The following is a 14,788-nucleotide window of genomic DNA, read 5'->3' as shown; positions in this document are numbered from 1 at the left end:
TTTCCATTTTTGTGTTTTTTGACCGAGTTCTTAAGCAAAGTGATGTTCATCTTCTTCAAAATAGCCACTTAGATCAGTATCACTACTTTATGGCCTTCAGGTTTCAATTCAACTTTGCGGCAGGGCAATATCACTCATCACGAGTACATTCAGGTAAACTCTATATTTTGAAAATAGTTTATTTTATTGGATTCTGAGTTGTATTGTGCTAACAGGTTGGAAAAGGAAGAGATGTTGGCTTGAATCAGATTGCACTATTTGAAGGGAAGGTTGCAGGAGGCAATGGTGAACAAGTCCTCAGTAGGGATGTTTACAGACTCGGCCAGCTCTTTGATTTTTTCCGAATGATGTCTTTCTATGTTACAACCGTGGGTTTCTACTTTTGTACAATGGTATGTTCCCATATAATACTGTGTATTAAGGTCTCATGGATAGGTTATTAAGTCCACATTTTGCCTAAAAAGGTTGCTTTTGCTCCGTTCTTTTAGGAACCATCATTTTGTGGCAAACAGCCATGCTAACACCTCCTGGCATGTCATGATTTTGTGCCATGCTGATCAGCATTTCCCTGTGCTGATCAATACAGGCCAAAATTTGGTTGTCATAGGTTCATAATTTTGGCGTAGTTTGATAAGGCATATGCCTGTACCACTTTGGCATGGTACGATTTGACTGATCTGATACATATCAATTAGTATGACAAATTCTTTTGTCCATCTTTTTTCTCTAAATCTAGTTCTCCATGTTGACAAATCACAGTCTTACTTTGTCATGCTTCAATAGGCATGCAACTAGTTCTTCTTTGTGCATTTTTTATATTTCACAAGGCATCTTAATCATGTTTTGTATATTTCATAAGGTATCTTTAACCACATGAACTCTGAATAATACTTTGTTTCACTTATATGATCCAAAAATGGGTTATCTACAACCTACGTGATTATAGTTAAGAATTTACGGAATCGAGTTTTTGGCAATAAGTCTCATATTTTCTAATTGAGATTTTCTTTGCATCTACTCTTTTGTTTCAACTAATGGTAGCTCTTGCTTGTTCTTGTGTCTGCAGTGTTCTTTATTCTCTCTTTTCTCTAAGAGTAACTTCTAAATATCTTTTTTCATTGCAGTTAACTGTGCTGACAGTGTACATATTTTTATATGGGAAAACTTATTTGGTATGTTTCTTTGCCTTCTCCAATGTAACTTCAGATTTGTGAATACAAAGTGATGGTTTATAAATTCAATACATTGGAAACAAGCAACCAATATGTGCTCTGTTCATGCTTAAAATGACAAAACAGTTGTCTGTCCTATGAGCCAACAGTATTTGATTGCATTGGTCATAAAATAAATTAACTGTACTCTGCGTGACCCGTGAAATTTGATTTGACATTTAAATTTATAAATGTATAGGTCGTTAAACTGCATGATCATGCAGTTGATAAGTCTACCATTAGACATTTTAAGTTATAGTTAATGAAGTTCAACAAGCTGAAGGTTTCTACATAAAATATGATTGGTATGTAGAACAGGAGCTTCTTAGAGAATTACACTGTTTTGTGTAAACTTTATTTTTATGCTTTGTTGTAATTTTTTCCAATCTTTTCCTGATTTTATGCTTTTCTTGTAGTTTCCTAAAGTTGTATTTCTACCTTATGAAGCATTCATCTTTTACTAGATAATATTTTATAGTTTCTATTGCGGATCATGTTCTGGCTGAAGTTGGTCAACTTAAATGTGATCAATGACAATGTAACACAAAAACTTCTTTTTCTTTTTTTGGTACAAGTAATTTAGCATAAAAAATCAAGAATTACACAAATTTGAGATTAATTAATCGTCACAAGTTAATTATTTCTTTGTATCTTTTAATGAAGGCAGTTGGTTGAATGACATTGGGACTATGTATGATTCATAGCAATGCATGCAATTTTGAGTATTCTAGCAACTGGCTTGATTGGTATAGGTCTGGTCTCAATCTACATATTGACATGCTAACATGACGCCACCATTATACTTGAAGGGGGGAGTGGGAATTGAAGTGGAGGGGATGATAGAGAAGAGGATGAGGAGAAGACAATGGCAGATGATGCAGATTAGGAGAAGAGTACCACTGACAAGCTATGTACGACGTGGGAGTAGATCATGAGAGGTAAGTGCAGTAGGGAGGAGGGAGATATGGGGGTTTAAAGTGATTTTATACTTTTTAGGGTTAAAAAATACAAAAAATTGGCTTACCGCTTCATCCACACCCATTACCAAGCTTGTATCAGGCAATAACCCTTGTACCTGATGTGGTCTACCCCATAGTTGGGTGATTTGCATGCCAATTCATGCCTGGACTATTAATTCAATGGTCTGGACGAAATTGTGTTTCTTGATTGAGAATTTTTAGGTCTTCATTGTCCTTAATATGAAATCACAATATTGTTTTATATATTTAATATGGATAACTTTATACAAGAATGAACATATGATGCTAGAAGTTATTGATTTCACATAATTGTCACAGTGGCAATTGTTAAGTGATTTGTTGTGTTCTAATATTTGTTATGATTGATGATATGCAATCTCATAAATGCATTGACTTCTATGTCCTATGGGCTTGGTGCAATCACTAGATAGCCTTCTATGCTAGGATCATCCTTTAGTTCTTGTTCCTTGTATAGTTTGAAACATAATTTGTTCAAATTAACTCGATCTATTTCATGGGGAATAATGGTAAATAATATTATCAAAGTACTTGTCAACAATAATTCTTGTAAAATACTAAGAATTTGAAGGAGGACAATAATAAAGAAAACTAGAGAGTTAAGGCGTGTGAATTCTTATTAAAAGTGAGCACATCAAATGTTAGATCCTACTAAAGATTATGCAAAATATTATGGCAAATATGAGAAAGTATTCAAAGCACATAATGATATGATAAATAAATTACAAAAGATGCCTCTGTATAGAGGTGGTGCATGTTGTGCCTTTCATAAAATCAAGGAATTCAATTTCTCCTAGCACGGTCTGTACCTACCCGTACTTATGGGTTTGGTTATGAGCCTAGATCCTGACCGCCACATTTCTGGCAGTTTGGTTTATTTTTGCTTTTAACAGCTGTGATTTTTTCTTTTCTTTAGGGAATTAGGTGTTTTGTTCTAGGGCTCCGCTGTGAAATTTTGCTTTCCATGTGCTTGTCTCCCTTCGCACAATGGCCCGCAGCTCGCTGACACTGCACCCTCATCTTTGTTACTTCCTCTTTTGTTCCGTTTCTTCTCCTCCTCTCTTTTTCTTCCTTCACACACACCCTTCCCCCAGCAGGAAGTACTGCAGTACATGCTGGCATACCCTGTATCAGCACATTGACATGGACTGGTCCCAATATGGATTCAGTACTGAAATTTCAATCCTTGGGTAAAACATTAACTATTTAAAAGTAGTATGATACATTGAAGCAGTTTTCACCTATTTATGTTTAAACATTCCTACCATTGTGGCCATTTCTATCCTGAGGTTGACTAAGTTTGCTTTTGCTGTGGGTTAAAACCATTAGAAAATAGTTTTGACATTAGTTTGATGCTTCTATCTTTCTGAGTCCTATTATTTCACTTGACTCCCTAATCTTGTGTTGCAGGGTCTCATCTAGATAACACTAACTTTGTAATCATTGGCATATATGTCTGTCCTATTTATTACCAAAGGAGTTTCTAGTCCCTGTGCTTGTTAAAACCCAAAGGTTCCTGCTCTAAAGTATGAGATTGGGATTGTGGATTTAAGAAAGTACAGATAGCTCAAATATGTTTAGCCATCTGTCCAATCTAACAATTTAGGAAGTTTTTAGGCAAGTAGGTTGATTAGGTTAATATACATTTAGTACTCAGCTACCAAGCAAGTTTATTACATCTACACGTGGGTCCACGTGCCCAGATAATGTTTATCTTTACCAAGCAAGTAGGTCTGTATGGGTTTGGTACATACCAGTGTGCTAGTTCCCAGCAACACTAGAAATATACTGGTACTCACACATGTGTTGTGGCTAATGAGGGGAGAAAGAGGAGAGAAAGAGGAGAAGGAGCACCAAATAAGTTGTGGCTAATGGCTGACATGAACAAACTGTGATCAAAGAGAGAAAGAGAGAGAGAGAGAGAGAGAGAGGTCATTCTAGGTTCCGCTTTAGAAAAGCTAATCTGGCGCACTGTCACGGACTTAACTGGTTTTACCTAAGTCGTGCGGCACCCTTGTGTGTTCGTCCGCAAAGGTCAACCTCCCCAAAACCTCCCATGGTCCCTTAGGACTTTCAAAAGAGAGAACGGGTTAGAGAAAGCGCCTCACTCGAGATCCACAAGCAAATATTCCAGGAAACACTTCATAGACAATGCAAATTACAAATAGACTTTACAAGCTCTAAACAGTTGCACTACAAAGGGTCAAAATAGTTCACTACAGACCGAATATCTCTCACAAGTGTTCACATGACACAACATTTATTTACAAACCTAAGAAGACAACCAAACCCAACTAAAATGGGGATGTTAAGCCTTCGATCGTACCTCTACATGTTGTGCAAAGCATGAATAAACAGAAAGACACGGACATACACAAGTATTACATCAAACATCCTGTTTAGAACTTTGTCCGTGAAATTCTCCCCCACTTATTCCTTCGACATCATCGTCGAAGCCTTTGTCGACATTGCAACTCCTCGCCTTTGCTGAGTCTTCAATTTTCTGCTCCAGTTGCAATGCACCTCTTGTCTCTCAGTTGTTCTCTGCTGTTGTTTTTGAGTAGTCGAACCTTTGATCCGTCATGTTACTTTAAATTGCCAATGACTCTGGCTCTAGTGTAGGGTTGGTTGAGTTGTGTTAATCCCTGTTGGTTCCTGCGGATCCTCCAGATGAAGGAAAAGACCATCCTTACTATGCGCCAGTTTCTCAAATGTCTCATGCTGCTTGAACTGTGTGGATGCTTGTTGGAGCTTTAACGAGCATCGCCTCACAAACTTCTGAAGTTTTGGGTCCTTCCTCCACAAAATTTGTCCATTGACTCTTCTTTCACTTAGTTGTCACTTCTAAGTAGATTCGCATCACTTTCACTTTCGATTGGCATTCTGTTGGGAAATAAAGCGGATAATCTACGCTTAGTAGCACTGATCACCATTGGTGAGGATTTGACAACTTTTGTTTTCTAATATCTTCGAAGAGTTTTTGAACCTATGCAGAGTTCCTCTACTGGATAGATAAGAGAATTGGGGTACTCGGTTTCGCCCATTTTCTTAAGAGTTGAGAAGGCAATGGTTACTTGACATCGCTCGCCTCCTCAAGGGTTGTACTTCATGCATCGAGCTGGTTACTGGCATTCGTCTGCTCTTTACTCATACTTCTGAAGCACTCGAAGTGTTTGCACTCCTTGCATTAAGTTAGTTACTGTGATTCACCTTCTCAATGTCATCGAACTTCTGGAATGCATGAAGTTTTCACCCCAACTTGGAGTAATTCTTTAATAGATTTGGTCGCCTCTAGGATTGTACTGTCTTCTCTATCAACCTTGTCGCCTACTCTACTAAGTAGCAAAGATACAACACCGCGTACTGCCTGCTTCGTTCCTTGGTCGTGCACTCTTGCATGACCCGAAGTCCTTCACTTACGAAGTTTCTTGGCCTCTACCCTTCAGCCTTGTCTCGGTACTTGGAGTTTGCTTCTGCATGCTCCACCTCCTTGACTCCTTTAACGACCAAGCACTCTCCCTCCATGAGAGCAAGGGATCAATGACTTTTACGGAAGTCTCGCCTCTGCGGTACTATGGCGTTGCCATGCCCATGGCTCTACTATCCGTCACCTCGCGTCTGCATCCCTTTTCTTCACGATCAGTTGATATGTCTCTATGACACTCCTCCGAGTTCACCTCCATTCTAACTGATTCTTAATTTTGGGTAGCTAAGTCCCTCTGGACTCGTCGTCGCTTCCTTGCCCCTTTCGACCCCCCGCTTCAACACCTCTGTGTTCTCCAAGCAGTTTTCTTTGGTCGATAGAACGACAAACTACAACTCTCATGTGTGGCCTCTACCATCACGTTATAGGGTTTGCACAAATTCTATTCTCCTTAGCTTCCTTGGTACCAACGTTCGTTTACTCAACCTTGTCCTCTGACTTACCGGGCTCCCTTAAGTGAATATGAGCTCTGGAGCAGTCCAACTTTTCAACTGCTTCGATCATACCTCTTCATGATCAAGTCCCTCCCATGGGACTCATTGGTACTTGCATTCGAACTTTTCCCTTAGTGGAACACAGCCCTCATTTGTTGATAACCAAGGCTTTCATCCGATGCAAAATTCGATCCACGCACGAAAGACCTGCCTCCGTGGTACTATGGCCTTCACTCCTTGAATTCATAGCTCTTTTTGTCGTCGTGTTGTTCACCGAAGTGGAGCTTCTAGTAGCTCCCGATCATACCTCCGTATGATCTAGTCCCTCACGGGACAATATCGTGTATTGCATTGCCACGAACTGTTCCATCACGATCCGCTGCACCATATCGCCTCCTGGTGATATCTCTATTGCATTCTGATCCTTGTAGAATGAACTCGAATGGTAATCCCTCCATGTGTGGCCTCCACCAATACATCGCAGGGTCTCTTCCACCTTCGATTTTGTTCGCTCCTTTGGCAATCGACCTTCATCCACCCGCCCTTATGTCACACCAAGATGAAGTACCGCTCTAGGACAGTTCGTCGCCTAGTAGCTCTCGAAGTCTACCGACTTCACTGCAACTAGTGCACCATTGTTTGGATCCTGGGCCTCTGCCCCTACCAGCACAATCTTCGCTGCGCATCGCTTTCTTCATGGCAACTTGAATGGCAACACTGTGGCATATTTTTCAAGAGTACTCGTCTCCACGTCCTCTTGCCCCATGCCAAGGTCTTCTGAACCCAACTTCGCCTCCGCAAGTTGAGTCGCCTTAGTTCTTCCATCAAATGTTTCTCCGAGATAAGGTGCATGTGCCCAGAAGCTCCCTTCGTCTTTGACACCATGCAAGATGTGTCTGCTCCATCAGAATGAAGGACCCATCGAACAATATGATCCTGCTCTTGCCTTTGCAGGAGTTCATGTCCTTGATCTCTGTCCAAGGAAAGCTCTGCGCCTTCGCTCCATGTTTCATCTTCTATGTCGGCTCACTTCATGCGGCTTGGGTACTTCGTCAAGTTACACCCAAGTTACTCCGCTTCTCGTTTTTGCATTGAATTGATGGTGGCCCTCGCGCCTATCATTCCACGGGTCAGCCCTCCCTTGAGTCTGATCTCCATATCGACTCCAAGTATGTCTTCATTTATGTTGCTTTGGGTCGCTCTCCCACTTGATCTCGCAATGCATCTACTAATGCATTCTCTCAAGCGAGATCATGCGAAGACTCCTCACCGCTCGCTCGGTCCATTGAGCTTCATGGAGTTTTTTTTTTTTTTTTGAAGTACTCCTCAACATATGCGGTATGTTGCACATGATTCTCACTCTAGAGAGCCGGGACCTATCCCTCCTGGATATTTGTCCCGTTAGAGTAACATCTCTCTTCGGTTCTTTCTCTCTGAAAGTTTCGGAGACCACCATCCCCTTGGACTACTTCGATTTGCTGAACAAACTGTACATTGTTCTGCCTCCTGCAAATGCACTTGCTAGATTGCGACTCCACGTCAATACAGCCCCCGTTGCACCACTCAAGGCCTAGCAACATATTGAACTCGCTGCACACTTCAGCCTCCTACGGACGTATCCTTCACATGTCGAAGAGAAACTTCCAATGCTCTATGGCGTTGAGTTCCGATCGCCTTGGGATGGCCACGAACATTTCATCGTCCGCATATAAGCCCTTGCATGAGTACCGAATTCTTCGAGTTAGCAATTCCCCTCACCTCTGTGAGCTTTGCACAACTCTTTTGGTCGCTGAGCAACTCATTTCACCTTGCATGGTCTCATCATTTACCAAGCGCCTCACTTGCCTTGAGCACCATCAAGTGTAGTTGTCAATGTCGAGTCGTAGCTCGAACTCAGCCATCCACATTCTTCCCAGCTTGTTTGTCCTCGATGTGCCTCTAGCGCGAAGGGTTGGCCATTCCTCCGAATGCCACTCTCAGATGCCCGCTCCTCTGAACGACTCCTTTTCCCAACATCATCATGCTTGTTTTCCCTCAAATGGTCGCGCGTGTTAGCTGCCCTCAACGCAGCCCCACTAGGTCCCCCACGTTTACATGTCAACTGTTTCTATGAGTGTTTGTCTCGCTCTGATACCATCTGTCACGGACTTAGTTTTACCTAAGTCATGCGGCACCCTTGCGTGTCCGTCTGTAAAGGTTAGCCTCCCCGAAACCTCTCATGGTCCCTTAGGACATTCAAAAGAGAAAACGGGTTAGAGAAAGCGCCTCACTCGGGATCCACAAGCAAACATTCTAGGAAACACTTCATAAACAATGTAAATTATAAACAGACTTTACAAGCTCTGAATAGTTGCATAACAAAGGGTCAAAATGGTCCACTACAGATCGAATATTTCTCACAAGTGTTCACATGACACAGCATTTATTTATAAGCCTAAGAAGATCATCAAACCCAACTTAAATTGGGCTATTAAGTCTTCGACTGTTTCTCTATATGCTGTGCAAAGCATGAACAAACAGAAAGATACGAATATACACAAGTATTACATCAAACATCCTGTTTAGAACTTTGTCCGTGAAAGCACGAAACAGATCTTATCCTTGCAATTAAGTGGTATATCATAGACCATGACCATCACTTTGTTTGCAATACTATACCTCTCATCTAAGTAGCATAAGTTAAGAATTGGTCTTCATGAATGATTGAAGAAATTGGTTTTGCTTTTATCCTCTTTAATGATATCGTTCTTAGAGTAAAAACCAGATATTAGGTGGAGAGGGGCATTAGGAGTTGTACACTTTTATAAAGTTTTAAATGAATATGAAGGCAGCTATCAAGATTAATCATTATATTTTCATATCATGCAACAACAGAACTGACCACCATATTTTTTATTTCTATTTTATTATATCAAAACGAATAAATGATAACCATGATGGAAAATGGTTTAAAGCAGTATTACTAGATATTTTCAAAGGTAATATTAATGTAAACTTGTATTCTTATATAGCTTAGAGCACTTTGTCGTCGTCTTTGTTTCATCTTGAAAAAATAAATATAATCATGCACTTGTTATTTATCACTTCTCATTAGGTTGAACATAAGGAAAAGAAAAGCATCAAACATAACACAATTGCATCATACACATTATATTTAAGTTACTTCAAATCATAAATTTTCAATTAGACACATCAGCATAATTATGTAATCCATACAAATAATTCACAGAAGCAGAGGATGAAGAATACAACATATATATATATATATATATATATATATATATATATATATATATATATATATATATCAATTATTCATGGAACAAGATAAAAGCAGTAGCAACAACAACAACCTATATGTTTTGACTATTTGGGATTGGCTACATGGATCCTTTGCCACACGCTATATGTGTTGTCAAATTAAGAGTATTTAAATCTTTAATTATATTTTATAATAAAATATTAGTGTCTCTCAAGGATCGGCATTCATATGTTTGAATATAAAATCAAATGTATTCTGAAGTATCCATATATTACGTCCGTACTTGATCCTTGTCCATGTTGTTGGATGTAATTAATTGGTATAGCAAATGCTATTGGGTCACATTTGCAAATTTGAAGTATATTTGTTAGTATAAACAAGGAAATGTCCATGGATATAGATTAAAGTATTAATTGAACTAGCCTATTAAGCTTTGAACTTTATGTCGACATCCTTTTCCTTCACTAGGAATCCATAGTGCAAAAGATGATGGTACTGGTTGTGGATTTTTAATTGTTCCTATTTAATATATCTGTCATTTTTTTCCTAGTGGGGAAGTATACCAACTCCTATCACTAAAGTAATAAAGTATAACGGTACAAGAAATACCTTATTCAGCCCCAAAGAGCTCAGGACAGAGAGATACTGCAAAATCTATGATCGAGAAGTTGTTGCCACAACTTATTAAAAAATAAAGAATCATATGCTGTAGCATTGATTGACTTATCTTTGGGAATCTACACGGACAAAATTTATCAAGATAAATGCCACTAAGAATTTCTTCAAAGGATTATTCAGCAATGCAGAAGTTTCTGATGTGTACAATAATGTGTTGGACATGATTTTGGCATGTCACTTTCTCTTTCGATAGACCAAAAACTCAGTGCCACAAGCATTGCTACACATTTGCGTTGTGAGTTCCCAATAGTAACTATATGACATCAAGATGCAAATGGAAGAAATGATAACAAAACACAGCCGTTGCCTTCATCAGCGAGATAAGGTTTTGGTTATTTCTCAAAATTCTTTGCTATGTTTGAATTCACTTAATGGCTTGTCACAAGCCTCAGTACAATTGTATGGTTAATCCTTCGTGACCTGGGTGACCTGGATTCGAGTCACAGAAACAGTCTTTCTACTTGTAGAAGAAAGACTGCCTACACTGATCCATCGCAGATTTGTATTGGCAGGAGCCTTTTGCAATGAGTTGCTTTCTTTTCCAATCAATATTATTTTTATTTAGATTTTTCTTGTCAATATTATCATTTCTGACAATTTGTTACTATTGGAGATTTTGCTGAGCTTTAGCTTTTGCTGTTAAACCTTGAAGTTCATTTGATTTTTGGTAAACATATTACCCTTTTGGTATCCTTAGGTGAACATGTTACCTTATTCTTTTCTTTTTCTTTTTTTTTTTAACCAGAATATGGTAATTGTTGATGCAGGCATTATCTGGCATTGGTGAAGCTATTCAGATTCGGGCTGACATATTACAGAACACTGCCCTAGATGCTGCACTAAACACACAGTTTCTGTTTCAGATCGGAGTCTTCACTGCTGTTCCAATGATTTTGGGCTTCATACTGGAATATGGTTTTCTAATGGTATCCACTTTTGATACCCATCTCATTTCTATATTTGCAAATTGTAGTTGATGTTGAAGTGGTTAATTTGTTTAGAATTATTAAATATAATGGTTTGACACAATTGAGAATGTGTAATTTCCAATTTTGTTAAAAAAGGGCCTGAGTAATGAATATCAATGATATTCCTGTACCAAATGTGTAGAAATGATTTAAGTGCTTAAAGTATAGATTTTGATATAACCTCTTATGACATCCTTGAAATGTCATTTCAATGCAAAACTGGTTATTTAGACATCGATGACTTTTTAGACATCAATTATGTTTGATTATCAGATTTAATTGTCCAATAAATGCATGTTATCATTTTTTTTCTTTTATTTTTTTCTGACATCATTGTTCCTTTCTTATGGAAGCTTTTGGTGAATAAATTCGAAAGGTGAGTGAATCTTGGAGTGTGGTACTGATGTGTAAAGTGAAAAGAGAAAAGCATGCTATTAGAAGCATGAATACTTATGAAAATAATAGAACTCATTTCTTTATTTTAATTGCTTTATGACCAGTATCTAATCTGACAAAGTTCATGTCTCGGAATAGAGTTGTACATTCATATATCTTTTATTTTATATGGTTACCCTATCAATCTTTTGCTACCTGGGCCAATAACATCAAAATTGGCCAAAACTTTTGAAAATATAAGTATTTGGAATTGGTTGGTAAGCTTGCTCCTTTGTGACCTAGGAGACAACGGTTCGAGTCACGGAAACAGCCACTTTAAAATATCTAAAGGTAAAGCTACGTACATTGACATCCGCAAATCCCACATTAGCGGGAGCCTCCAATCGTTCATTCGGTACGCCTTTTTTAATTATCTAGAAGTTTTGATTAAGGATTACCAATCATGATTGTTTCTCCCAGTCCAGTTAAGGTTTGAAAGAAGCACCAAACCATGGATCAGCCAAAATGTGATGTGTTTAGAAGCCTATCATCAATTTGCCAGCTGCTCAGTTGGACCTTAAGAAGGGGGGATGTATGTTAGGAACCACATAGTAATATGTCCTCAAAGAAATAAAATGTTCTTGCTGATTACACTTGTAGTGTTATTTATTGAAGTGGATAGAATATCATTGTTGTTGTGTAACTTTTTTTATGTTCAACGAAAAATAAGATTCTTTGTAGATGTCCTGAACTCCAGTTAAATTGCTCATGATAGTACCCAGTAGAGGAGAATTCACTTAATATCAAAAGTTAGTTGAACTTTTCCAATTATGATATATGTTTGGCTCCCCACAGATGGCTTTAGCTTTTCTCATCTAGTCAAACTTCGTTTCTGAACTTCTGCTGTTGTGCTATGTTGACAAGTGTTGTTTGTAAGCTTTCATGGAGGAATCCTTCTACATGATTTTTCGTGGTTCTAAAGTTAACATGTAAATTTATTTGATAGAAATTTATGTACTATTTTGTTTGTTAGTCTTATTTAATTTTATTAAGAACGTGGTGATACAAACATATATTTTGTGGTTAATTTTTGTACAGGCTGTTGTCAGCTTCACAACAATGCAGCTGCAGCTTTGCTCAGTCTTTTTCACATTTTCTCTTGGAACAAGGACACACTATTTTGGCAGAACAATTCTCCATGGGGGTGCTAAGGCAAAAATCTCTTGTGCACTACTGCTTTATTATTATTATTATTTTTTTGCTTTAATATGTTCACCATATTGATTCTGGTTTATCTTTATATCAGTACCGTGCCACTGGTAGGGGTTTTGTTGTTCGTCACATCAAGTTTGCAGAAAATTATAGGCTGTACTCCCGTAGCCATTTTGTGAAGGGGTTTGCAATCTTACCCAAAATGAAAGGTTCATCTTCAATAATTATAAGGAAATTCATCTTAATATCCTATATTTCTCTTGCAGGTTAGAAGTTGTGCTTTTGTTGGTAATATTCCTTGCATATGGTTATAACAGTGGTGGAGCTATTTCGTACATCTTGCTCTCTGTTAGTAGTTGGATCATGGCATTATCTTGGCTTTTTGCTCCATATTTGTTTAATCCATCTGGTTTTGAGTGGCAGAAGTAAGTATCATGTCTTTGTCTTAATATTAGTTTGCATCCCATGGTATTCCCACTCTGTTCAGCATATACATTTGCCTAAAAGATGCCTTAGTTTACAATGTAGCTATTTTCTATTGTTCAGGACAGTGGAGGACTTTCGAGATTGGACAAATTGGCTATTTTATAGAGGTGGAATTGGAGTAAAGGGAGAGGAAAGCTGGGAGGCATGGTGGGATGAGGAATTGGTACGCTAACGGCCCAAGATTATGCAAAATTACTTGTTCAGATGCCTGTTGATGGATTTTTACATAATCGAGTTTAAAATATTTTAAGAACCTTAGTTGTGTCTTAAATTTTCTATTTTTCTGATGGTAAAATATAGAGAGTGCTTTAAGATATTTTATTGTTGGTTTTGGAGTAGTGGTTATGATGTTGTAAAAGTTGTGATGGGGTTGTCACTAATGTTAAGACTTAAAACTAGGAAAATCTAGTGAGTTCCTACCATTTTAGGTTTAATCACGGATTCACATTAAATCCTTATAGTGGATGAATATATTAGGCAAGGATTTTAATTTCAAATGATACTGTTCGTACCGGCCTTTATCTTCAAATTTAGACCTTTTTTTGCGTTGCTTGTGATCCCAGTTTTCTCATCTTTTTGCATGCGATGATGATATATTATTCATACCTTTCTATCCTTTTCTTCTTTGTACAGGCCCTTTGTCCAGGTCTTCCATAGATTGTAGCGGTCTAGGCTACTCTTGTAAACAAGTGTCACTTTGATACCACACACCTTTCCCAATTGAGGATGTGATGGTTTGTTGATGGCATTAGTTTAGTCAAGAAGAGTTTACTTGGGATTAATTTTTTATTTTGAATTATGAGATGAACCTTAAAATGAAGGATTTAGAATGGTTTAAATATCGTCGCTAAGGATTATGAAAAAATTATTGGTATAGACATGGCTTAATATAATGAAGTTTAAAATAGTTTAAGAACCTTAGTTGTATCTTTAGTTTTTCTATTTTGCTGATGGAAAGTTATAGTGCCTGAAGATATTTCATGGTGGTTTTGGGAGAAGGGCTAAGCAACAGTTATGATGTTGTAAAAATTGTGTGGAAGGGTAGTCACTATGCTAAGACAATAGGAAATTCTATTGAGTTCCTGTCACTGTAGGTTTGCATCATGGATTCACATTAAATCCTTATAATGGATGATTTAATTAGGCATATTCAGGACACTAATGTCTGCTGACCAGTGTCATTGTAAGAATAATAAAAATAAGAAAATGAAAGATATTAACTGGTATGGTTGTTTGTTCCTGTTGCTTGATTGGATTGAGAAAACTGAAAAAATTTGTCTAACTGCCATGTAAAACATTTTGAGTTGGATTAAATAGGATGAAGATAAATATATGAAGTGCAACTTCTTAGAGAGTATAATATTGTTAAAATTTGAAGATAAGAACTACCTAGAGGTAAAAGTTCTCTCTTGGATCTATGTTGAAGCTATTGTGCACAGAACTAAAGAAGGATAATGGTTAAATTGGAGAGGATCATTTATGGAATTGTTGTGTATGTCTTGGGTTAATTGAAAAGTTACCCAACCATCGTATGGCCAACTACTTTGTTATGTTCTGAATGTTAATCTGGTAGGAAATCACATGTACAGAAGTGTTGTGGAGCCAAGGATGTTGAGATTCATGTGCAGGCACTAAAGAAGATTATATTAATAATATCTACATTTGTGAATGATTGGTTGA

General features: G+C 37.8%; 1 protein-coding gene across 1 annotated transcript in view; it reads left to right on the top strand.

Moving 5' to 3' along the window:
• Positions 1-14,788, top strand: part of LOC135638207 (callose synthase 9-like) — an 81,783-nt gene that overhangs the window by 61,999 nt on the left and 4,996 nt on the right. The window contains exons 41-48 of the mRNA XM_065151225.1: positions 101-153; positions 216-392; positions 1,125-1,172; positions 10,835-10,993; positions 12,509-12,622; positions 12,717-12,805; positions 12,889-13,047; positions 13,169-13,271. Of these exons, the coding sequence (XP_065007297.1) occupies positions 101-153; positions 216-392; positions 1,125-1,172; positions 10,835-10,993; positions 12,509-12,622; positions 12,717-12,805; positions 12,889-13,047; positions 13,169-13,271 (902 nt within the window). The remainder of the gene's footprint in view (positions 1-100; positions 154-215; positions 393-1,124; positions 1,173-10,834; positions 10,994-12,508; positions 12,623-12,716; positions 12,806-12,888; positions 13,048-13,168; positions 13,272-14,788) is intronic.

The sequence above is a fragment of the Musa acuminata genome, chromosome BXJ3-5 (assembly GCF_036884655.1).
Source record: "Musa acuminata AAA Group cultivar baxijiao chromosome BXJ3-5, Cavendish_Baxijiao_AAA, whole genome shotgun sequence".
Lineage (NCBI taxonomy): Eukaryota > Viridiplantae > Streptophyta > Magnoliopsida > Zingiberales > Musaceae > Musa > Musa acuminata.
The sequence above is the reverse complement of the archived record's forward strand: the minus strand, read 5'-3'. Positions and strand labels throughout refer to the sequence as shown.